General features: G+C 43.2%; 2 protein-coding genes across 3 annotated transcripts in view; one reads left to right on the top strand and one right to left on the bottom strand.

Moving 5' to 3' along the window:
- The window catches only part of LOC139579762 (uncharacterized), a 51,904-nt gene that overhangs the window by 20,223 nt on the left and 8,610 nt on the right, over positions 1-23,071 (top strand). The window contains exons 18-22 of the mRNA XM_071408583.1: positions 3,931-4,230; positions 7,338-7,682; positions 14,020-14,073; positions 14,188-14,313; positions 21,056-21,362. Of these exons, the coding sequence (XP_071264684.1) occupies positions 3,931-4,230; positions 7,338-7,682; positions 14,020-14,073; positions 14,188-14,313; positions 21,056-21,362 (1,132 nt within the window). The remainder of the gene's footprint in view (positions 1-3,930; positions 4,231-7,337; positions 7,683-14,019; positions 14,074-14,187; positions 14,314-21,055; positions 21,363-23,071) is intronic.
- LOC139579398 (calphotin-like) lies at positions 12,269-18,343 on the bottom strand. 2 transcript variants are annotated; one of them, XM_071407985.1, is made up of 4 exons: positions 17,722-18,343; positions 17,047-17,168; positions 16,681-16,792; positions 12,269-16,477 (listed from the first exon to the last, which is right to left on the bottom strand). In XM_071407985.1, exons 1-4 carry the CDS (start codon positions 18,017-18,019, stop codon positions 15,003-15,005), a joined length of 2,007 nt encoding a protein of 668 aa, XP_071264086.1. In that variant the 5' UTR covers positions 18,020-18,343; the 3' UTR covers positions 12,269-15,002. The 2 variants fall into 2 exon arrangements, with proteins under 2 accessions (XP_071264086.1, XP_071264087.1); XM_071407986.1 differs by having other exon boundaries at positions 17,728-18,343.

Below are 23,071 nucleotides of genomic sequence, written 5' to 3'. Positions count from 1 at the left end.
CATATATCCATATCTCTGATGAAAGCTGTTTGATGCTAATCGTAGCTCACGAATGTGAAGATGTTTAAATTGGAGAAAATTACAAGCCTTTTATTTATTTTTTAAACAAATTCTTTCAACATTAAAATGTGTGACACTAGATTGTTGTATGAACAATTCCAAAGCTCTGCATGCTACTGGTTAGATTGGCTGTGAAATAATGTACGGCAGCACAACTGGCACCTGTACTCTGGATGATTTGATTAGCGTCAACTGTAGACTGCCTGGCAGTGGTCCCGTGTAGGCAAGAGATTTGAAATCAAAACCCAACCCTCAGGTAAAAAGCGATGACCTCAATTACTCATCTCTGTTTTGATCAAAACTGATTCTATGACCAAAATGATCCTATTTACACTTTGTAGTAAATAGGCAGGTTCTATTGATCCAGGTTAATTCAACCAAAAAAGAAATGATGAATAATAACTGTGAAGGTATGCAGGGCATGTGATTCTAAATGCCAACTGCTTGCTAAATCTATATTTCAACTATAAGAAATAATGTGTCTTTGCAGGATCCTTGTCCTGACTTTCAAGAATGCCTGAATTGCTTCGCCTTGATTTTCTGATTGGCTGGATACAAGTTTCAACATCCAATTATTTCAGATCTACTAGAGCGCAAGTTTCATCATGGCGCTGACTGTGGCGACACGTTGGCACATTAGAATTATTAGAATATGCCAAATTTTGGTCAATTCTTGCATTCTATCCATGCGGGCTTTTGCAGGCTACCTGAGACATGAAACAGAGAGGTGGGAGGGCAGACAGGCTGTCTGCAGGCTACCTGAGACATGAAACAGAGAGGTGGGAGGGCATACAGGCTGTCTGCAGGCTACCTGAGACATGAAACAGAGAGGTGGGAGGGCATACAGGCTGTCTGCAGGCTACCTGAGACATGAAACAGAGAGGTGGGAGGGCATACAGGCTGTCTGCAGGCTACCTGAGACATGAAACAGAGAGGTGGGAGGGCATACAGGCTGTCTGCAGGCTACCTGAGACATGAAACAGAGAGGTGGGAGGGCATACAGGCGGTCTGCAGGCTACCTGAGACATGAAACAGAGAGGTGGGAGGGCAGACAGGCTGTCTGCAGGCTACCTGAGGCATAAAACAGAGAGGTGGGAGGGCATACAGGCTGTCTGCAGGCTACCTGAGACATGAAACAGAGAGGTGGGAGGGCATACAGGCTGTCTGCAGGCTACCTGAGACATGAAACAGAGAGGTGGGAGGGCATACAGGCTGTCTGCAGGCTACCTGAGACATGAAACAGAGAGGTGGGAGGGCATACAGGCTGTCTGCAGGCTACTGGAGACATGAAACAGAGAGGTGGGAGGGCATACAGGCTGTCTGCAGGCTACCTGAGACATGAAACAGAGAGGTGGGAGGGCATACAGGCTGTCTGCAGGCTACCTGAGACATGAAACAGAGAGGTGGGAGGGCATACAGGCTGTCTGCAGGCTACCTGAGACATGAAACAGAGAGGTGGGACGGCATACAGGCTGTCTGCAGTTCATTCATCAATTTCCCTAAATGGATAAACACTTCAACTACTTAATTTTTGAACCAACAGTTGGTTTTTAGCCAAAAAGTTGTTGTAGGTGTGACGTCATTCCGTCCAGCTCATTTTTATTGACAAGACCATTCAGTGGAAACGCACTGTAGGAGGCATCAATTATCTATGCAAATTGTCAACCAAAAATATCTGGACAAGTTAAACCTCTAGCGCCTCACAAACTCGGATCCGGGAGCACCCCCATCAAAAAAGCTGACTAGCATAGCCTAGCCTAAAGCCACAGGGATATCATATAATAAAATGTTCATGAAATCACAAGTCCAAGACACCCAATGAAAGAAACACATCTTGTGAATCAAGCCATCATTTCAGATTTTTTAAATGTTTTACAGGGAAGACACAATATGTAAATCTATTAGCTAACCACGTTAGCAAAAGACACCACTTCTTTACTCCACCATTTTTTTACTCCATCAGTAGCTATCACAAATTCGACCAAATAAAGATATAAATAGCCACTAACCAATAAACAACCTCATCAGATGACAGTCTGAGAACATATTTATTGTATAGCATATGTTTTGTTAGAAAAATGTGCATATTTCAGGTATAAATCAGAGTTTACCAAGCGACTAGAATAACTACAGAGACCATCGTGTATTAGCTAATTACTCATCATAAAACATTTCTTAAAAATACACAGCGTACAGCAGATGAAAGACACAGATCTTGTGAATCCAGACAATATTTCAGATTTTCTAAGTGTTTTACAGCGAAAACACAATATAGCGTTATATTAGCTTACCACAATAGCAAATATCACAACAGCATTGATTCAAGGCAAAAATAGCGATAACGTATAAACCACCAAAATATATTAATTTTTTCACTAACCTTCTCAGAATTCTTCAGATGACAGTCCTATAACATCATATTACACAATGCATATAGAGTTTGTTCGAAAATGTGCATATTTAGCGGCACAAATCGTGCTTATACAATGAGAATAGTGTCCAAAACCTCAAGCAATCTGTCCGGCGCCATCTTGGAGAGGCACCTATTCTAATCGAAAACTATTCATAAACTTGACTAAAAAAATACAGGTTGGACAGCAATTGAAAGACAAATTAGTTCTTAATGCAATCGCTGGGTTACATTTTTAAAATTAACGTTACTTCAAGCATACAGCGTGCGCTAAAGCGAGACCGCACCATAATTCATGGCGGAATTATTATTTGACATTTGTCAACATAAGTACGAATTAACAGCATAAAGACTGCTTACTATTTGTTGAGCTTCCATCAGAATCTTGGGCAAGGTGTCCTTTCTCCAGAACAATCGTTGCTAGGTTGGAGAACGTCATCTTCCACGTTGCAATTAGCAGTAAACAATAGCATGAGAGAGAGAGATACGCAACTTCCTACAACGCCAGAAAATGAAATACCCGAAAATCGCAATATACTGACAAAAACTGATATAACTCGGTTTAAAATAACAACATTATGATTTCTTTAACACCTATATCGAATAAAAACAGAGCCGGATATAACTAAGAGCTAAAACAGGAGCTTCTAGCACGACATACCAAGATACTCCCTGCGTCAGAGCGAAGAGTCAAAAGAGGGGACACCTCGTTTCCAAGCAATTTATAAACTTTCAGATCTGCCTAGAGACTCCATTTCAAGTCCCTCTATTCGCTGACACCCAGGGGATGGCGTATGCAGTGCATCTCAACCAATAGAGGACAGGCAAATTAATAAACTGTTCTGGGAACAGCGAGCAGATTTCAGCATTTTCAAATCCTCAAAGGAAAATTGCTCTAAGTCCAGTTCTGTTTCACTCACAGACATAATTCTAACAGTTTTAGAAACTAGAGAGTGTTTTCTATCCAATAGTAATAATAATATGCATATTGTACGAGCAAGAATTGAGTACGAGGCCGTTTAATTTGGGAACGTCAAGATTACATACTGCTAACAGTTCCCCCTATTGACAAGAAGCTTTAATGGCAACGGGCTGTATCACAACCCGCTGTGATAGGGAGTTCCGTAGGGCGGCGCACATTTGGTCCAGCATCGTCCGGTTTTGGCTGGTGTAGGCGTCATTGTAAATAAGAATTTGTTCTTAACTGACTTACCTAGTTAAATAATATGTATATATTGTTTAATAAAATATGTATTTGACTAATAGCGATGCCATGTAGGCCATTTTCAACCAAATAGGTTGGTTTTTGAGTTCAGTTCCTCTTTAAGTGTTGACGCTCAGCAAGTCCTCTGGTGGTCAGAGAAAGTACTACCACATCTCTGGGCCAGAATTAAACTTATAGAACCCACGTCTTTCTTTCTCCTCATCACTTAATTAATATCCCCCCCCCCCCCCCCCAGGTGACAGATTTCACCCCTCCCCAGTGTGAGGTGGTCAGCGTCTCGGTGGTCGACTGCCCAGCTGACCCAGCAGCCTGCAGCTCTGCCTTCTGGCAGCTCTCTGCCAACCTGACCGATGGCGTCAACGGCACGGGCATCGCCAGTCTCACACACCTCCAGGGCATAGGCAGCCTCACCCACACGGACCTGAAGCAGACGTTTGTTGCAGCAGCGTTCAACGCTTCGTGCTGCTCTCTGACAGTGGAGCTGGAGGCGGTGGACAAAGCCAGGAACGTCGGCACCTGTCTATATTCCACCAAGGTAACCTGGCATCACAGGAGGCTGGTGAGGGGAGGACGGCTCATAACAGTGGCTGAAATTGAGTGAATGGAATGTTATCAAACACATGGAAACCATAGAAACCAAGTGTTTGATACACTTCCAGCCATTACTATGAGCCGTCCTCCCCAATTAAGGAGCCACCTGGGGGTGTGGTTCAATGTGGGTGTGTTATGTTCGCTATATCTTATCCTGACAGCAATTGTTGTTTGTCCCTCGAGTCACAGTCCCAAACAGGCCACAGTACATTGTGTGTTGAATTGCTTAGCAACCGCGTGACGTGATTGGTCCAGAATCCCATGCGCTGAGCGTAATCAAAGAGAAAGAGGTGAAGAGAGGGAAAACTGGGCCCAAAATCTTTTTTCTCTGGCAGGGGGCGGTTGTTTGTTTTGTTCGCTTACCAAATGAGGAGTTTCTGTATGGAGGTCAATGAGTGGTGAATTTGATTAACAGAAAATGTCATGGCTTATTTGCTACATGTGGCTTATTTGATCTAATATAAGTTTTACAGTGATTAGTTTATGGGTGTACTGTTATAAGTAGGACATGTGACATCCCTGCAACTTTGAGAAAAAAACACTTTGTATCGGAGTTGTGCCTGGTCGTCACAAGTTACCACAAAGTCATAAACCCCGACTATTTCTACAATTTATCTTCTTAAAAAAATGTATCTTAACCTTAAGCACACTGCTAACCGTGCTAATGTGCTAAAGTCCAACCTAAAAACATAAATGGAGAAACAAAACCTGTAATAGGCGGGTGCTCGACAGCCCGCCGTTCCGTTTCGTGGACAAAGAATCCCATTGTTATGGCGGAGACATAAGCATCATCATATATCCATATCTCTGATGAAAGCTGTTTGATGCTAATCGTAGCTCACGAATGTGAAGATGTTTAAATTGGAGAAAATTACAAGCCTTTTATTTATTTTTTAAACAAATTCTTTCAACATTAAAATGTGTGACAATAGATTGTTGTATGAACAATTCCAGAGCTCTGCATGCTACTGGTTAGATTGGCTGTGAAATAATGTACGGCAGCACAACTGGCACCTGTACTCTGGATGATTTGATTAGCGTCAACTGTAGACTGCCTGGCAGTGGTCCCGTGTAGGCAAGAGATTTGAAATCAAAGCCCAACCCTCAGGTAAAAAGCGATGACCTCAATTACTCATCTCTGTTTTGATCAAAACTGATTCTATGACCAAAATGATCCTATTTACACTTTGTAGTAAATAGGCAGGTTCTATTGATCCAGGTTAATTCAACCAAAAAAGAAATGATGAATAATAACTGTGAAGGTATGCAGGGCATGTGATTCTAAATGCCAACTGCTTGTTAAATCTATATTTCAACTATAAGAAATAATGTGTCTTTGCAGGATCCTTGTCCTGACTTTCAAGAATGCCTGAAATGCTTCGCCTTGATTTTCTGATTGGCTGAATACAAGTTTCAACATCCAATTATTTCAGATCTACTAGAGCGCAAGTTTCATCATGGCGCTGACTGTGGCGACACGTTGGCACATTAGAATTATTAGAATATGCCAAATTTTGGTCAATTCTTGCATTCTATCCATGCGGGCTTTTGCAGGCTACCTGAGACATGGAACAGAGAGGTGGGAGGGCAGACAGGCTGTCTGCAGGCTACCTGAGACATGAAACAGAGAGGTGGGAGGGCAGACAGGCTGTCTGCAGGCTACCTGAGACATGAAACAGAGAGGTGGGAGGGCAGACAGGCTGTCTGCAGGCTACCTGAGACATGAAACAGAGAGGTGGGAGGGCATACAGGCTGTCTGCAGGCTACCTGAGACATGAAACAGAGAGGTGGGAGGGCATACAGGCTGTCTGCAGGCTACCTGAGACATGAAACAGAGAGGTGGGAGGGCAGACAGGCTGTCTGCAGGCTACCTGAGACATGAAACAGAGAGGTGGGAGGGCAGACAGGCTGTCTGCCAACTATTCATTCATCAATTTCCCTAAATGGATAAACACTTCAACTACTTCATTTTTTGAACCAACACTTGGTTTTTAGCCAAAAAGTTGTTGTAGGTGTGACATCATTCCGTCCAGCTCATTTTTATTGACAAGACCATTCAGTGGAAACGCACTGTAGGAGGCATCAATTTTCTATGCAAATTGTCAACCAAAAATATCTGGACAAGTTAATGGCAACGGGCTGTATCACAACCGGCTGTGATAGGGAGCTCCGTAGGGCGGCGCACATTTGGTCCAGCATCGTCCGGTTTTGGCTGGTGTAGGTGTAACAGTATAACTTTAGACCGTCCCCTCGCCCCGACCTCGGGCGCGAACCAGGGACCCTCTGCACACATCAACAACGGTCACCCACGAAGCGTCGTTACCCATCGCTCCACAAAAGCCGCGGCTCTTGCAGAGCAAGGGGCAACACTACTAATAGGTTTCAGAGCAAGTGACGTAACTGATTGAAACGCTACTAGCGCGTACCCGCTAACTAGCTAGCCATTTCACATCCGTTACACTCACCCCCCTTTCAACCTCCTCCTTTTCCGCAGCAACCAGTGATCCGGGTCAACAGCATCAATGTAACAGTATAACTTTAAACCGTCCCCTCGCCCCGACACGGGCGCGAACCAGGGACCCTCTGCACACATCAATAACTGACACCCACGAAGCGTCGTTACCCATCGCTCCACAAAAGCCGCGGCTCTTGCAGAGCAAGGGGCAACACTACTAATAGGTTTCAGAGCAAGTGACGTAACTGATTGAAACGCTACTAGCGCGTACCCGCTAACTAGCTAGCCATTTCACACCCGTTACATAGGCGTCATTGTAAATAAGAATTTGTTCTTAACTGACTTACCTAGTTAAATAATATGTATATATTGTTTAATAAAACATGTAATTGACTAATAGCGATGCCATGTAGGCCATTTTCAACCAAATAAGTTGTTTTTTGAGTTCAGCTCCTCTTTAAGTGTTGACGCTCAGCAAGTCCTCTGGTGGTCAGAGAAAGTACTACCACATCTCTGGGCCAGAATTAAACTTATAGAACCCACGTCTTTCTTTCTCCTCATCACTTAATTAATATCCCCCCCCCCCCCCATTGCAGGTGACAGATTTCACCCCTCCCCAGTGTGAGGTGGTCATTGTCTCATCGGTCGACTGCCCGGCTGACCCAGCAGCCTGCAGCTCTGCCTTCTGGCAGCTCTCTGCCAACCTGACCGATGGCGTCAACGGCACGGGCATCGCCAGTCTCACACACCTCCAGGGCATAGGCAGCCTCACCCACACGGACCTGAAGCAGACGTTTGTTGCAGCAGCGTTCAACGCTTCGTGCTGCTCTCTGACAGTGGAGCTGGAGGCGGTGGACAAAGCCAGGAACGTCGGCACCTGTCGGTTTTCCATCGTCCGCAACGCGGGACCGCCCTCCCTCGCCCTGTCCCTCCCACTGTTGGTGTGTCTGCTGGTCTCTGCTCTCTTCACCACGTCCCTCAGAGACCTACTTATTTGATCTAATGCTGCGTTCATAACCAAGTGGGAATCTGTCATTTAAACGTTGTGAAGTGCATTCACATGCTTAGAACTTGTTGGGAAACACTGATTTGGCTAATGGCCAACCAGCTGCGACAACCATAAACACAAAGTACAGCCATCATGCTTGCCAACTATTTATAGTTTTCAAAAACCATATTAATAGATTGCTTTTAATAAGGTTTTGTTGAATTTAACTGCTGAAAATGCTGTTATCGAGTTAATTTCCTTAGCAGGTGACTTCAGAGGACAGCATTTGGGAGACGTTTTAGCTCATGGGGGAGAGACTAGTAATTACCAGTTGGAGGGACGTTCAAGGGGATTTTCCTATGTCCTATGTGGTAAATGCCACCTTCCCACTTGGTTATGGTAATAGGGTAAGGCTCATGTATTGACTGCCTTCCCGACACTGCCTCTTAATCTTAACGTTTACGTTCCAGGCCGACTATATCGCAGACATTGCATTGCATCAACAAATGCTTTGCGTGATACATAATTGTCGGCGAAATGATGCATCAGATTGCTATATGATGTGGAAAGCTGATATGTTAAACACCTCTCCATGTGTGAAATCTGGCAGGCGTCTGCAAAGTAGTCAGCCTGAAACAGGTCCAAAGCCACGATGAAAATGAATGTCCCTTTTGTAAAAAACTGCCAGCAGTACTCTCTCTAGGCACTTTCTCAACATGTCATTTACACTGTAAGATGTTTTAATTTTTGTAGCATTTAGTTTTAGTTTACATCTTTAATGAATAAAAAATCTCTGCTTTCCTACTGACTCTGTATTATAACAAAACAAATAACCTGAGGTAGTTTAGTAGCAATGTGAAACCGGTCTGATTTCACATTCTGTTTCACTTCACATATCAGTGAAACTAAATAGTGGTCAGTCTGCTTGACTAGGCTAGTAGTTTAATGCGTAGGACACAGTTAGAGTAAATAATGCTTTGACTGCACACATCCCACCCCTAGGGAGCAGCAGCATAATTGGCATAGTGAAGAAATCTCCATCAAAATCCATCTTTTTAAACTAAAGATATGTGTTTTTTGCATGGTCTGCGTCTCATTCCGCCGATGTCGCCATTCCTCATGTGGGGTGGAAGGTAACACCTACAGGGGTGTTTGTCAGACCAGCAGACATCCCAAAAATCGGTCTTCTCACGAAGACGTTTGTAGCGTCCAAACAGTTTAGGCTACAAACCAGTGGCGGTCAATGGCGTTTAAGATGAGGATGGCCTTATTTCTATTACAGCATATTTGATAACTGTCATTCATATTTCATTCACCCAGTTCAATGTAACAGCGATAGGTTTAGGTTACTACAGTCGTGGCCAAAAGTTTTGAGAATGACACAAATAGTCATTTTCACAAAGTCTGCTGCCTCAGTTTATATGATGGCAATTTGCATATACTCCAGAATGCTATGAAGAGTGATCAGATGAATTGCAATTAATTGCAAAGTCCCTCTTTGCCATGCAAATTAATTGAATTCCCAAAAAACATTTCCACTGCATTTCAGCCCTGTCACAAAATAACCAGCTGACATCATGTCAGTGATTCTCTCGTTAACACAGGTGTGAGTGTTGATGAGGACAAGGCTGGAGATCACTCTGTCATGCTGATTGAGTTCAAATAACAGACTGGAAGCTTCAAAAGGAGTCTGGTGCTTGGAATCATTGTTCTTCCTCTGTCAACCATGGTTACCTGCAAGGCAAGGAAACACGTGCCGTCATCATTGCTTTGCACAAAAAGGGCTTCACAGGCAAGGATATTGCTGCCAGTAAGATTGCACCTAAATCAACCATTTATCGGATCACCAAGAACTTCAAGAAGAGCGGTTCAATTGTTGTGAAGAAGGCTTCAGGGCACCAAAAAAGTCCAGCAAGCGCCAGGACCCTCTCCTAAATTTGATTCAGCTGCGGGATCGGGGCACCACCAGTACAGAGCTTGCTCAGGAATGGCAGCAGGCAGGTGTGAGTGCATCTGCACGCACAGTGAGGCGAAGACTTTTGGAGGATGGCCTGGTGTCAAGAAGGGCAGCAAAGAAGCCACATCTCTCCAGGAAAAACATCAGGGACAGACTGATATTCTGCAAAAGGTACAGGGATTGGACTGCTGAGGACTGGGGTAAAGTCATTTTCTCTGATGAATCCCCTTTCCGATTGTTTGGGGCATCCGGAAAAAAAGCTTGTCCGGAGAAGACAAGGTGAGCGCTACCATCAGTCCTGTGTCATGCCAACAGTAAAGCATCCTGAGACCACCATGTGTGGGGTTGCTTCTCAGCCAAGGGAGTGGGCTCACTCACAATTTTGCCTAAGAACACAACCATGAATAAAGAATGGTACCAAAACATCGTCCGAGAGCAACTTCTCCCATCCATCCAGGAACAGTTTGGTGACAAACAATGCCTTTTCCAGCATGATGGAGCACCTTGCCATAAAGCAAAAGTGATAACTAAGTGGCTCTGGGAACAAAACATAGATATTTTGGGTCCATGGCCAGGAAACTCCCAGACCTTAATCCCATTGAGAACTTGTGGTCAATCCTCAAGAGGCGGGTGGAGAAACGAAAACCCACAAATTCTGACAAACTCCAAGCATTGATTATGCAAGAATGGGCTGCCATCAGTCAGGATGTGGCCCAGAATTTAATTGACAGCATGCCAGGGCGGATTGCAGAGGTCTTGAAAAAGAAGGGTCAACACTGCAAATATTGACTCTTTGCATCAACTTCATGTAATTCTCAATAAAAGCCATTGACACTTATGAAATGCTTGAATAATTCAGCATTCCATAGTAACATCTGACAAAAATATCTAAAGACACTGAAGCAGCAAACTTTGCTGTGTCATTCTCAAAACTTTTGGCCACGACTGTACATGATACTAACATTTTCCTTATCATTAGGCCAGCATTTGAAAACAATATTTTTTATTGGACAAATTCAGTTATGTTTATCCCCGTTTTGTTCCATTTGCTTCCATTTAAGAAACGTTTTTCAACAGAATCGGCTGAATGAATACACCCCTGATCACACAGTTCACTTTCATAGCAGCCACATTGTATTCCTTCTCACATCTATGTGCTCTCCTCCTCTCACCTCTTCCCTTCACTTTTGGACTTCAATGCACAACACATCAGCTGTATGTAACCAGGCGAATAAAAACCTTTCCAAGCCAAACCGCTACACACAGCCTAGACCTTTGTCACCATATTAACTAACGTCATGTCATAGCATAGCTAATATACCTAACACTTTAGTAAAATCGCTACAATCATGCAGTAATGTTACAATGTACAGTCAGTAAGCAATTACACCGGTGGGCCTCAGTGGCAATACATTAGTAAAACCAAAATCTTTCCTTGACTTGGAAGAGTTCCAGTGTTGTGTTAAAGTCATAGCCAGCCAGCTAACATTGCATCCACCATTCAGTAGGTTATTCCAGCTTGCTGCATTTGCTTGCTAAGTGAAACTGAAATAAAATTACTCTCTATTTATCTCTTGCTTCTCCTTCATTTTGGAATAAATTAATTTGTTCAAAACTGTTCAACTACTGTCTTTCTCTCTCTTTGAGTCAACTATACACAACATGTTATGCACTGCAGTGCTAGCTAGCTGTAGCTTATGCTTTCAGTACTAGATTTATTCTCTGATCCTTTGATTGGGTGGACAACATGCTGCAAGAGCAGTGATAGGTTGGAGGACGTCCTCCGGAAGTTGTCATAATTACTGTGTAAGTCTATGGTAGGGGGTGAGAACCAAATCAATGTACCTAGAGGAGGACAGCAACTAGATGTCCTCTGGCTACATCATGTGCGACCCTATAGACTGCTCGAGGCTACTGTAGACCTTCTTTGCAAAATAGTGTGTGTTAATCAATTATTTGGTGACGTGATTATATTTAGTATAGTTTTATCTAAACTTTTTTTTTTTAATGTTTTACAATTTAAAATGTATTTAATTCACTGAGGAGCCTCCACTGCTAGAAACTAATATGATCCATCATCAAACGGTGAGACTCTCAGACAATTCTGTTATTTTGCTCTACAAACGCCCACAAGCCTTGTCAGAAGGTAACCTGGTACCAGTTTCAAAACTGAATGTGAAATATATATGGAAGTACACTAGTGCCAAAAAAGGGGGTATGCCGCATTCACATGCCAGTCGGAACTAGGAAAATCTGACATTTGAGACTTGTTAATTCATTGATCACAGCCCGTGATTAACTGCAACCAGTTAGAACATTTCAGAATTTCCTAGTTCCGACTAGCACGTGAACACGACATCAAATATGGGTTAAAACACAATTTCTTGAGCTTTCTTATAATCTCTCATAATACCACCCGGGTTTTTCAATGTTTGAATACTTTTCGTTTGGCATGATTTTTTTGTATCTTATTTGTCACCATATATGAACAAGAATAACATGTGCGGGCTAGACCCTGGTAAGATACAGGCATCCTTCCTAACTCAGTTGCTGGAGAGGAAGGAAACAGCTCAGGCCAATGGTGACTTTAAAACAGTTAGAGTTTAATGGCTGTGATAGGAGAAAACGGAGGATGGATCAACAACGTTGTAGTTACTCCACAATACTAACCTAAATGACAGAGTGAAAAGGAAACCTGTAAAGAAAAACATATTCCAAAACTGTATTTGTCCTGAATACAAAGCCCTATGTTTGGGGCAAATCCCGAAACAACTCATCACTGAGTGGCACTCTTCATATTTTCAAGCATGGTGGTGGCTTCATCACGTTATGGGTATGCTCGTCATCGGCAAGCACTAGGGAGTTTTTTAGAAAAAAAGAAATGGAATAGAGCTAAACAGGCGAAATCCGAGAGGAAAACCTAGTTTTCTGCTTTCCAATAGAAACTGGGAGACAAATTCTGCTTTCAGCGGGACAATAACCTAAAACACACTGGAGTTGCTTACCAAGACAACATTGAATGTTCCAGAGTGGCCTAGTTACAGTCTTGACTTAAATCTGTATGAAAATCTATGGCAAGACTTGAAAACGGCTGTCTAGCTATGATCAACAACCAATATGACAGAGCTTGAAGAATTTAGAAAATAATAAATGTGCAAATATTGTACAATCCAGCTATGCAAAGCTCTTAGAGACTTACCCAGAAAGACTCACAGCTCTTAGAGACTTACCCAGAAAGACTCACAGTTGTAATCACTGCCAAAGGTGATTATAATAATGTATTGACTCAGGGGTGTGAATACTTATGTAAATTAGATATTTATGTATTTGATTTTCACAAAATTTGCCTAAAAATCGAAAAACATGTTATCACTTAGTCATTATGGGGTATTGTGTGTAGATGGGTGAAAAAACAATCAACATTTAAGCCATTTTGAATTCAGGCTTTAACGCAACAAAATGTGGAATAAGTCAAGGGGTACGAATACTTTCTGAAAACACTGTAGATGTCCAACTGCCATTAGTTGATATGAGAAATAATACATTTCCAACATAGAGGCACAATAGCCAAACCAACATATTAACTTTAATTGGTTCTTGCTAACTGACCCAGAGAGATGAGACAGATTTATTTTCAGTGTAAGTAGCAAATCTGATATTGCAATGTCATAGAGCGCCCATCCTAGACAGTTTAAACTTTCAAATGACTGATAGTGTTGGGCCCAACATGTGCTTGGACGCTGAGACACTGCACCCTCCCAATCTAATAGCGCTGAACAATTATTAAAACAAGTCATGTCTGGTTTTAAACATTCAACAGCAATGAATAGGTTAAACCCTAGAATAAACTTAAAGCTATCTTTTAGGGCTAGGCATAAATCTATCAGCCCACACCATTCTATAAATGATCCATTAAACCAACCATGAGGAACGTCATTGATCAAAAGTGCGATGAAAGCACAGAACATAAAACAAATTTAAATGAAACTAGTTGAAACCCATCGAACATAAAACCATAATGTGCGTGACCGCGATAAAACTAAATATAACCTTGCTTTTCGGCTTAACAACTTCTAAATAAACAAAATGTACAAATAATCAGATTTTGTTTTAAATACAATAAATGTAAATTCAACATTTTTTTTTTTCCTCACCAAACTACACACAATATCCCATTAAAACCTTTTTGGCTGGGTTTTGAACTGACAAATGGAGAATGTCTATTATTCCCATCTATACACCCTATTCTTATATAGTGCACTATATAGGGAATAGGGTGCCATTAAATACTCGTCACCTGTCCTCTCTAACTGTCTCTGTGTATTGTCTTCAGGTGTTTCTTCAGATGGCCAGTCTGTTTGAAGTGCTTGCCACACTCAGTGCAGGTGTAAGGTTTCTCCCCAGTGTGGACAAATTTGTGCCTCTTCAGATTATTGTAATCCAGAAAGCCCTTCCCGCAGTACGAGCACCAGTGTCTCTTCTCCCCGTTGTGCCACCTCAGGCCGCTGTGGACCATCTGCTCGTGCTTGGTCAGGCCGAAGCGGTAGACAAAGGTCTTGTCGCACTTCAGACACTGGTGGCCACGCTGTTCACCGTGGACGCGGGCGTGGCGGTTGAGGCCCTTGAGGTTGGGGAAGTCCTTGCCGCAGGCTGAGCAGACGAACGGGCGCTTCCCCGTGTGGAGGGAGGCGTGACTCTCTAAAGCAGAGGCGCTGCTCAGGACGCGACCGCAGTCTCACACTGGTTCTTGGCGAGGCGTTTCCGTGGAACCTGGGGAGACTGTTGGAGCTGGTATGGTACCGGTGGCGACCACATCGGTTGTGATTGGCGGTATCACCGCGCCGGCTGGAAAGTCAGTGGGCACTGGGGGGACTTTTTGAAGCCAGAGCGAAGGCTGCCGGTGAATGGAATAGGTTGAGGGGTGGAGGGAGACCGTTTCAAATGTAAAGCCGCCGCAGCCACCAAACGAGGTGTTAAGTGGCGAGGGGTGGTGGAAGTGACCTTGAACGGGTGAGGCTGTGGGTGAGGAGGGGTGGTAGGAGAAGGGTTCACGTTCGCTCCCGTAGCTTAGCGAGGGCTGGTGCGGCGTGGGCTGGATGTGGAGGCAGCTTGAGGGCTGGGGCTGTATGACAGGCGGCGCTGTGGGTTAGAAGGCAGAAACTGTGTCTGTGTGACCAGACCTCTTAGCTCTGACCGCAGAGCTCTCTGTGAGGCCTTGGTGACCTTTGACCTACTCCTCTTAGCCTGGGCTAGAGCCAAACCTCTCTGAGCCTGCACCCAGGTCATGCTTCTCTTCTTGAATTTGGAGACGCCTAATCAAACACCTCCACCAATAGGTGACTGTCTGGTCGGAGAGGTCACATCAGTGTTAGCTCCTCCCTCTTCCTCACTGATGATGTGGTTACTACTTCCTTGTCCACTAGACTTGTCGTCAGCCGTCTCACCGTTAGCGGTGTCCTCTACTACATCCTGGTCAACGTGTGATTCCCTGGACTTTTCTTCTCCATTCTGCATCACCTTTGAGTAGTCATGGTCTATAGGGGCGGTTCTCTCTCCTCTGAGTTTCTTAGCAACCACTGGAGATGGCGTGCTGTCCTGGGGGCGGGGCCTTAAGCGGAGGCGGAGACCAGAGAGGAGCGCTTCACGTCGACTTGACTTTCGGCTGCCGCCTACCTGGACAACAATCTCCTCCTTTTTCTCAATGATGGTGGTTGTCTCCGTAGCGACAGACCTGGTTGTCACAGCTTCCGTAGACGTAGCAGGGAGGGAAGAAAGCCCTCCCTCATCTTCCTGCCCTTCATTTTCCTCCCCCCCTTTTTCCTCCTCGTCTTCCTCCAACCTCGGCAGGGCGCGAACTAGGGGTACTACTGACAACTGAGCTAAAAACTGTGTCTTAGACATCTGACAGCAGCCAGAGGGTGTAGTTACAGCAGGGGCTGACAGCTGAGGAGGAGCATCATCAGACATCCTCTCTGGGACAGCAGGTGACTTCGGTCGTGGCACAGTGGAGGAGCGTTGCACATGCTCAGTGACCAACGACGCCTGCTTCTCAGGGGGGCCGGCAGGTTCTGTCAACACAGTCGGAGACGGAGCGGACTGGACCGGTGGTGTTAGCGATGTTTCCGTGGCAACACCCAACTGCTCCAAAACTGTAGACGGTTGCGGTTGTGTTGGTGGTGTGGCCGGTGGTCCATCAGGTACAGCTGTAGGCCTAGCTGGTTGTATTGAGGGCACTGCTATTGGACGAGCTACATGTAGAACGTCTGTGTGAGACTGTGATGGTGATGATCGAGGAGGACGAGGGGCTACGGAGCTGGGCTGTGTATCCTGAAGAGGGGTTCTGGGTAACCCGGAGAGGACAGGTGGCGGGCGCTCTGACGCTGCTGCTGTCGACTTCACCGCTACGGTCGACTGGACCGCTGTGGTCATTTGGACAGTTTCTTTTGACAGACTAGTTACCGTGGACTGGGCCATTACAGCAGACAGGACAGTTGATGTAGACTGGATAGTGGCTGCTGATTGAGGAGATGCTGTCAGGTGTAATGTTGATGGAGGCTCTGCTGCTGGTATTACCAGTGACTGCTGTTCTGCTCCAGGGGCCTGGCCTGCACTGCCACTGGTAACCTCTCTGGTCCTGGGCTGGGATGGGCTGAGAGCCTGGGGGACCTCCTGGGTGTCTGGATCTCCCTGGAGGACGGCCGCTGCGGCTCCTGACGTAGACTGGGTGGTGGGAGGCCTTTCCTGGGTGTAACGGTTGACCAGGGCCCTGAGGGCTCCAGGAGGGACCAGGGCTACAGAGGGACAGGATGGAGAAAGGTGGCGGGGATAGTGGAAAGAGAGAGATGCAGAGAGAGACAGAGAAAGAACAAAAGACAGAGAGAATAACAGTGGAGAGATTATTATAGATATTATTAGAGCCCGGTTCTCATCCCAATACTCTTTAATACATTGTAATAAGATGTGTGATTCAGAAGCAGTTCTCCCTAGTTCCTACCTCTGCCTGGTAACTCTCTGAGAGGTTGTCTGCGGACCAGAGTCGGGGGCTCTCCCCCCTCCTTCTTCAGCAGTATGTACCCGGGGGAGTAGTCATCAGAATAGTCCGCCTCCTGATGGGGGGGGGGACAATGGCACAATCAACCATAAAAGCTTAGGGTCATCGAAAACTCTGACAAAGACTGTGAGGCCGATGTACATAATCTTAAATGAACAAGTGATACTAGCAAGCGCAGTGTGAAGGTTTTTCTTTTTTCTGGGTTCACCAACAACAGGTTGAGTATAGAGAGGTGGTGAATTGACAAGACAGCACAAAAAGATCTGGGACTTAGACTAGGTGGGGACTCAGGCTAGAAGCCTGTCTTACCCAATCCACCTCCTGTTTGATCAGAACAAAGGCCATCTGTGGGTTGCCCTCCTCGTCATACGCTCCACAGTGCAGCTCCGTCCCCTGGTTCTCATCCCGCAGATGCTGGTCCACCGCCCAAACTGAAAATACCAGACCAGGAGAGAGATGTACTTAGGATAAAAGGCACACAAAAAACTCTGAGTTAAAGATTAGAAACCAACTGATGTGACAGAACATTTCAACATCCTGTGTTGCAACCATACAAATAGAATCCAGTCAAATTGGCAGTGTTTGAGGTTCCAAGTACGTTCTATGTTATCTATTTCTATGGTTGCAACATACCTATCATTTTGGGTGACATATCAATCCCTAGGTTATGAAGGATCTCTTATCAGTCATTTATGAATGCATAATAATATAGACTACACCTCTCAAAACGATATGTTCTGCCTAATATTGTAGTATATACAAATTAAACGTAGCTACATGAAGTAGTTTTGGAAAAAATTAGCTATGAGCCTACACGCTCAGCTAACTAGTTATCAGGATGTGTGATCATGGGTGAGTAATTTGAACGTAGATAGATAGATAGATAGATAGATAGATAGATAGATAGATAGATAGATAGATAGATAGATAGATAGATAGATAGATAGATAGATAGATAGATAGATACAGTAGTTAAATTTTCACCTTTACCGCATTGAACGCCGATGTCACATTTTCCGATACGTGTTGTACTTTGACTCGGTCTGGGCTCTAAGGTTTGGCGTTCACTTTCACCGGTCCATCTCTTCGTTATTTCATGGGATCGAAGACTCGATTTGAGGTCCTCGTTCTCTTCTTTTATTCTGGATATTTTGGCTCGCAGATCCGCAATAGTTGTTTCGAAAAGTTGCGTTGTCTCGGTGACTGCAGTCTTCAATACACTCTCCATAACAGAGGCGAACTGAATTTTAAAACTGTCGTTCGACATGTTGGTGGCAGCCATCTTCAACCAACACTCATATACATGTACAATCGATTATTATTTCGAATATAACGTACAGGATTGATCAGAACATAACTTCTTATTCTATGGACACGGCACCCAGTGCTTTGTGTGACGCACTGAGTGGTGTGTAGATTTCCTGTAAATATTTTACACAATTTTATCAAATTAGCCGGATTGTATTTTCAACCTTATTTACAGTCATGAGAACATGCAAAGGTTTTGTTCAAATAAAGACATTTTCTCTCCAGAAAGGAGCGTAGTGTAGATTGTCCCACTACCAGATCCGTAGGTTTGTTTCCGGAAGTGCTATTGTTTTTTGGGAATGACTTCAGCAAAGGTTTATTATAACTAGACCAAGATAGACACAGCCTGTTGTTTCCAATGGGAACAAATTAGTCATAGTGGGCAGAACAAGGAAAGTGGTGGGCAGAGCCAACCACGAACTAGCGAGATCCTATTGGCGCGTTCTAGCATTCATCTGCATATTTCCGTTATTTCCCGGTCCTCTGAATTGCACCTGTGCAGTAACTCAATTCGCCTTGACGCTCCTTCTAAACAACGTGATTAAAAAAAAAAAAATCGCCTACATGGTACACTCTGTTCATAACAGATAATAGTTATGGGAACAGAAAACTGTTTTGAGATCAAATGTTTCATCGATGAGCTATACTTTTTATAGAAAGTTAGCAAAAATAGATACGATCTTGCTACCATGGAAAGGAAAATACCTGTCTATTTGTGGAAAAATCACCCTGATTAACTCTTTAGTCATATCACAGTTTATCTATTTGCTTATGGTTTTGCCTACACCTAGTGACCTGCTTTTAAAATTATATGAACAAAAAATATAAAATTGTATTTGGAACGGCAAGCCAGATAAAATTAAAAGGGCCTATTTATATAACGAATATGAATTCGGAGGGCAGAACTTATTAAATATTAAAGCATTAGACCTCTCACTAAAGGCATCAGTCATACAAAAGTTATACTTAAATCCAAACTGGTTCTCTAGTAAATTGGTACGAATGTCTCATCCTATGTTCAGGAATGGCCTTTTTCCCATTTATTCAGAATACACCTGCTCACTTTCGGTTGCTTGAAAAGGAATTAATCTCCAAAATATCTTTATTTTTTAAACAAGCCTTAGAAAGTTGGTTGTAATTTCAGTTTAATCGACCTGAAAGGACGGAACAAATAGTACAACAAATATTGTGGTTATATTCAAATATACTAATTGATAAAAAAAAAACTGTATTTATCGAAGAAATGTTTTAAAAAATGTATAATTTTAGTGAATGATATCATAAATAGGACTGGTGGAGTTATGTCACACATGCAACTAACACAGACATATGGAAATGTCTGCTCTACCCAAAATTACAACCAATTAATTGCAGCATTACCACAAAAATGGAAGAGGCAAGTTGAAGAGGAAAAAAGTAAGGAACTTGTATGTCGGCCCTGTATTAAAGAACATAAATGGTTAAAGAAAAGTGTGATAAATAAAAACATATACCAATTTCATTTAAGGACCAAAAAACGGACAGCTGTGCCATATAAATTGCAAAATAGTTGGGAAGAGATTTTCGATGTACCCATTCCATGGCACATGGTTTATGGAATGGGTCTATCTATGGGTCTATCTATCGATACGCAAAACAACGCCGGATTCAAAACTTCGAATTTTTCGATTTAAATTACTATACAAAATTCTTGCAACTAATAGAATGTTATATATATGGGGGATACAATCTTCCCAGCTATGCAGATTCTGCTGTGAGGAGGCCGTTATTAGATAATTTATTTTGGTATTGTCCATATGTAGCTCGTTTTTGGTCACAGGTCCAGGAATGGCTGAAGAATTGCAACATTTTCCTAGAACTAACGCTACAGATAGCAATACTGGGTGATTTGAAAAGCCATAGTCAATCAATCAATAATATAATAATTATTTTAGCAAAAACATTTTTTTTAAATTTACAATCTGGAGAAGCTATGAGAATTGTAAGGTTAAATTATTTTGTGAAGCATCACAGCACAGTTGAAAAATATATGGCAAATAGAAATCCGAAATGGATCATGTTGAGAGATAGATGGGAGGGGTTGAATGGAGCTGAAGGGTGGGACTAATAACAAGATAAACAATGTAAAACATACGGGATCTGTAAAATGTATATAGGTTCGGAACTTTTGTGAAATAGCACAGTTACAAATAGAAATCAAACTGGATGGACATCAGCAATAGAGGAAGGACTAAGAACAAACAAGAGAGAACTATTGTAAAGTAGACTGTGTCTGTAAAATGTGTATAAGATGTATAAATTGAAGGTAAAAGCAGAAGTGTTTATTAGTTTACTCCAATTGGGGGATCGGTGGTAGGGTTTGCGGTGAATAATAATAAAGGTATATTCTTTAAAAAAGTATGTATGTCTATATAGGTATGTGTATGTATATATGTGTATATGTATGCATGCGTGTATGGATATATATATTTACCAAAATAATATGGGGGATTGGAAATGATGCAGACAATTACATTGATGGAAGCAACATTCTTTCCGCAATATTAAGCTGATCCACCAAAAAAATAAAAATAAAATGTCGTTCCATATTCTCCCACCTCCGGCCAGTATGCTTCCTCTCACTACCATATTTGGTAGTGAGTGGAAAGTCTAAGCGGATGCTTAACATTTTATTCTTCCGGGGAAATATCTGTCTCATTGTTCTGTCTGTGATTTTAGTGTTGGCTCTGTAACTATCAAACGTTAATTATCGAACTGCCATAAGCTTGCGTTCTTTCAATGCCTATGGTATTTCTTTGTTCGAATATCCTCATACAGTAAATGCTACATCTTATATCTAGAAAGTATTACAATTGTTATTAGGACCGTCATTGAGAGAGACAACATCCAACAGTAGCTAGCCTGCTAACGTTAGCTAGCTAGCTTGCTTCCTAGACTTTTGCTGAGCTGGATCGTTAACACTGACCCACCTGAACAAAAGTACCTAAATGTTACGAACTCTTAACTGTAGCTAGCTACACATAGACAGTTTGCCATGATGTCTGAAGCCATCGTAACCTTCCAGTCTCAGCTCTCCGGAGTCATGGAGACGGTATTCAAGGCTGCTATGTACGAGATCACCAGGCTGGTGGACGATAGCTTCCTGAAGGAGATGTCCTGCAGCCGGGAGCAGGTCGAGTCACTGAAAAAGCGGCTGCAGTGGTCGGAGAACAGACGCAGGGATAGGGACAGAGAGGTAGGCCGAACGGGGAAGTGTGCGGACTGTGGGAGAGCTAACGAAGAAGCCAGGGAGAGAAGCTCTGGAACCTCACAGACAGGTGACGAGAGAGACATCAAAACACATATCTACAATGAGTGTATAAAACATTAGGAACACCTGCTCTTTCCATGACAGACTAACCAGGTGAAATCTATTTCCCCTAATTAATGTCACTTATTAAATCCACTTTAATAAGTGTCGATGAAGGGGGTGACACAGGTTAAATGTGGATTTTTAAGCCTTGAGACATGGATTGTGTATGTATCCTATTCAGAGGGTGAATGGGCAAGACAAAATATTGAAGTGCCTTTGATGGGTATGGTAGTAGGTGCCAGGCGCACCGGTTTGAGTGTGTCCAGAACTGCAATGCTGCTGGGTTTTTCATGCTCAACAGTTTCCCGTGTGTATCAAGAATGGTCCACCACCCAAAGGATATCCAGCCAACTTCACACAACTGTGGGTTGCATTGGATTCAACATGGGCCAGCATCCCTGTGGAACACTTTCAACACTTTGTAGAGTCCATGCCCCAGACAAATGAATGCTGTTCTGAAGGGCAAAATGGGGTTGCAAATCAATATTAGCAAGGTGTTCCTAATGTTTTGTACACTATAATATATATATATATACACACACACACATAGTACCAGTCAAAAGTTTGGACACTCCTACTAATTTAAGGGTTTTTATTTATTTATTTTACTATTTTCAACATTTTAGAATGACAGTGAAGACACCAAAACTATGAAATAACACATATGGAATCATGTAGTAACCAAAAAAGTGTTAAACAAATCAAAAAATATTTTATATTTGATATTCTTCAAAGTAGCCACCCTTTGCCTTGACAGCTTTGCACACTCTTGGCATTCTCTCAACCAGCTTCACCTGGAATGCTTTTCCAACAGTCTTGAAGGACTTCCCACGTGTGGTGAGCACTTGTTGTCTGCTTTACCTTCACTCTACGGTTCAACTCATTACAAACCATTTCAATTGGGTTGAGGTCGGGTGATTGTGTAGGCCAGGTTATCTGATGCAGCACTCTATCACTCTCCTTCTTGGTCAAATAGCCCTTTCTAAATTAATCACAGACAGTGTCACCAGCAAAGCACCATCATACCACCTCCTCCATGCTTCACGGTGGGAAGCACACATGCGGAGATCATCCATTCACCTACTCCGCGTCTCATAAAGACACTGCGGTTGGAACCAAAACTCTCAAATTTGGACTCATCAGACCAAAGGGCAGATTTCCACCAGTCTAATGTCCATTGCTTGTGTTTCTTTGCCCAAGCAAGTCTCTTCTTCTTATTGGTGTCCTTTTAGTACTGTTTTTTTGCAGCAATTTGACCATGAATTCGCAGACGAGTAGGTAAACCACCGCTACCCTCAGTATTATTGGCCAACATGCAATCATTTGAATTCAAACTGGACGATCTACGACTAAGACTATCCTACCAACGGGACATTAAAAACTGTGATATTTTATGTTTCACTGAGACATGGCTGAACGACAGATCATTTAAAGCTGACTGGCTTCTCCGTGTATCGGCAGGACAGAGCAGCTACGTCTGGGAAGACAAGGGGCGGGGGTGTGTGTCTATTTGTCAACTGCTGGTGCGCGATGTCTAATATTAAAGAAGTCTCGAGGTATTTCTCGACATAGGTAGAATACCTCATGATAAGCTGTATACCACATTATCTACCAAAAAAGTTCACGTCTGTAGCCATGAGCCATGAAGTGCTTTGAAAGGCTGGTCATGGCTCC

This window comes from Salvelinus alpinus, chromosome 6 (assembly GCF_045679555.1).
Source record: "Salvelinus alpinus chromosome 6, SLU_Salpinus.1, whole genome shotgun sequence".
NCBI lineage: Eukaryota > Metazoa > Chordata > Actinopteri > Salmoniformes > Salmonidae > Salvelinus > Salvelinus alpinus.
The sequence above is the reverse complement of the archived record's forward strand: the minus strand, read 5'-3'. Positions and strand labels throughout refer to the sequence as shown.

Excerpts from the sequence above, each read along its gene's own strand:
- LOC139579398 (XM_071407985.1), bottom strand. The coding sequence starts at position 18,019 with ATGGCTGCCACCAACATGTCGAACGACAGTTTTAAAATTCAGTTCGCC. Across the intron at positions 17,169-17,721 it reads CGGCGTTCAATGCGGTAAAG|TTTGGGCGGTGGACCAGCAT; the intron begins GTGAAAATTTAA and ends TGGTATTTTCAG. Across the intron at positions 16,478-16,680 it reads CAGAGAGTTACCAGGCAGAG|CCCTGGTCCCTCCTGGAGCC; the intron begins GTAGGAACTAGG and ends GTCCCTCTGTAG.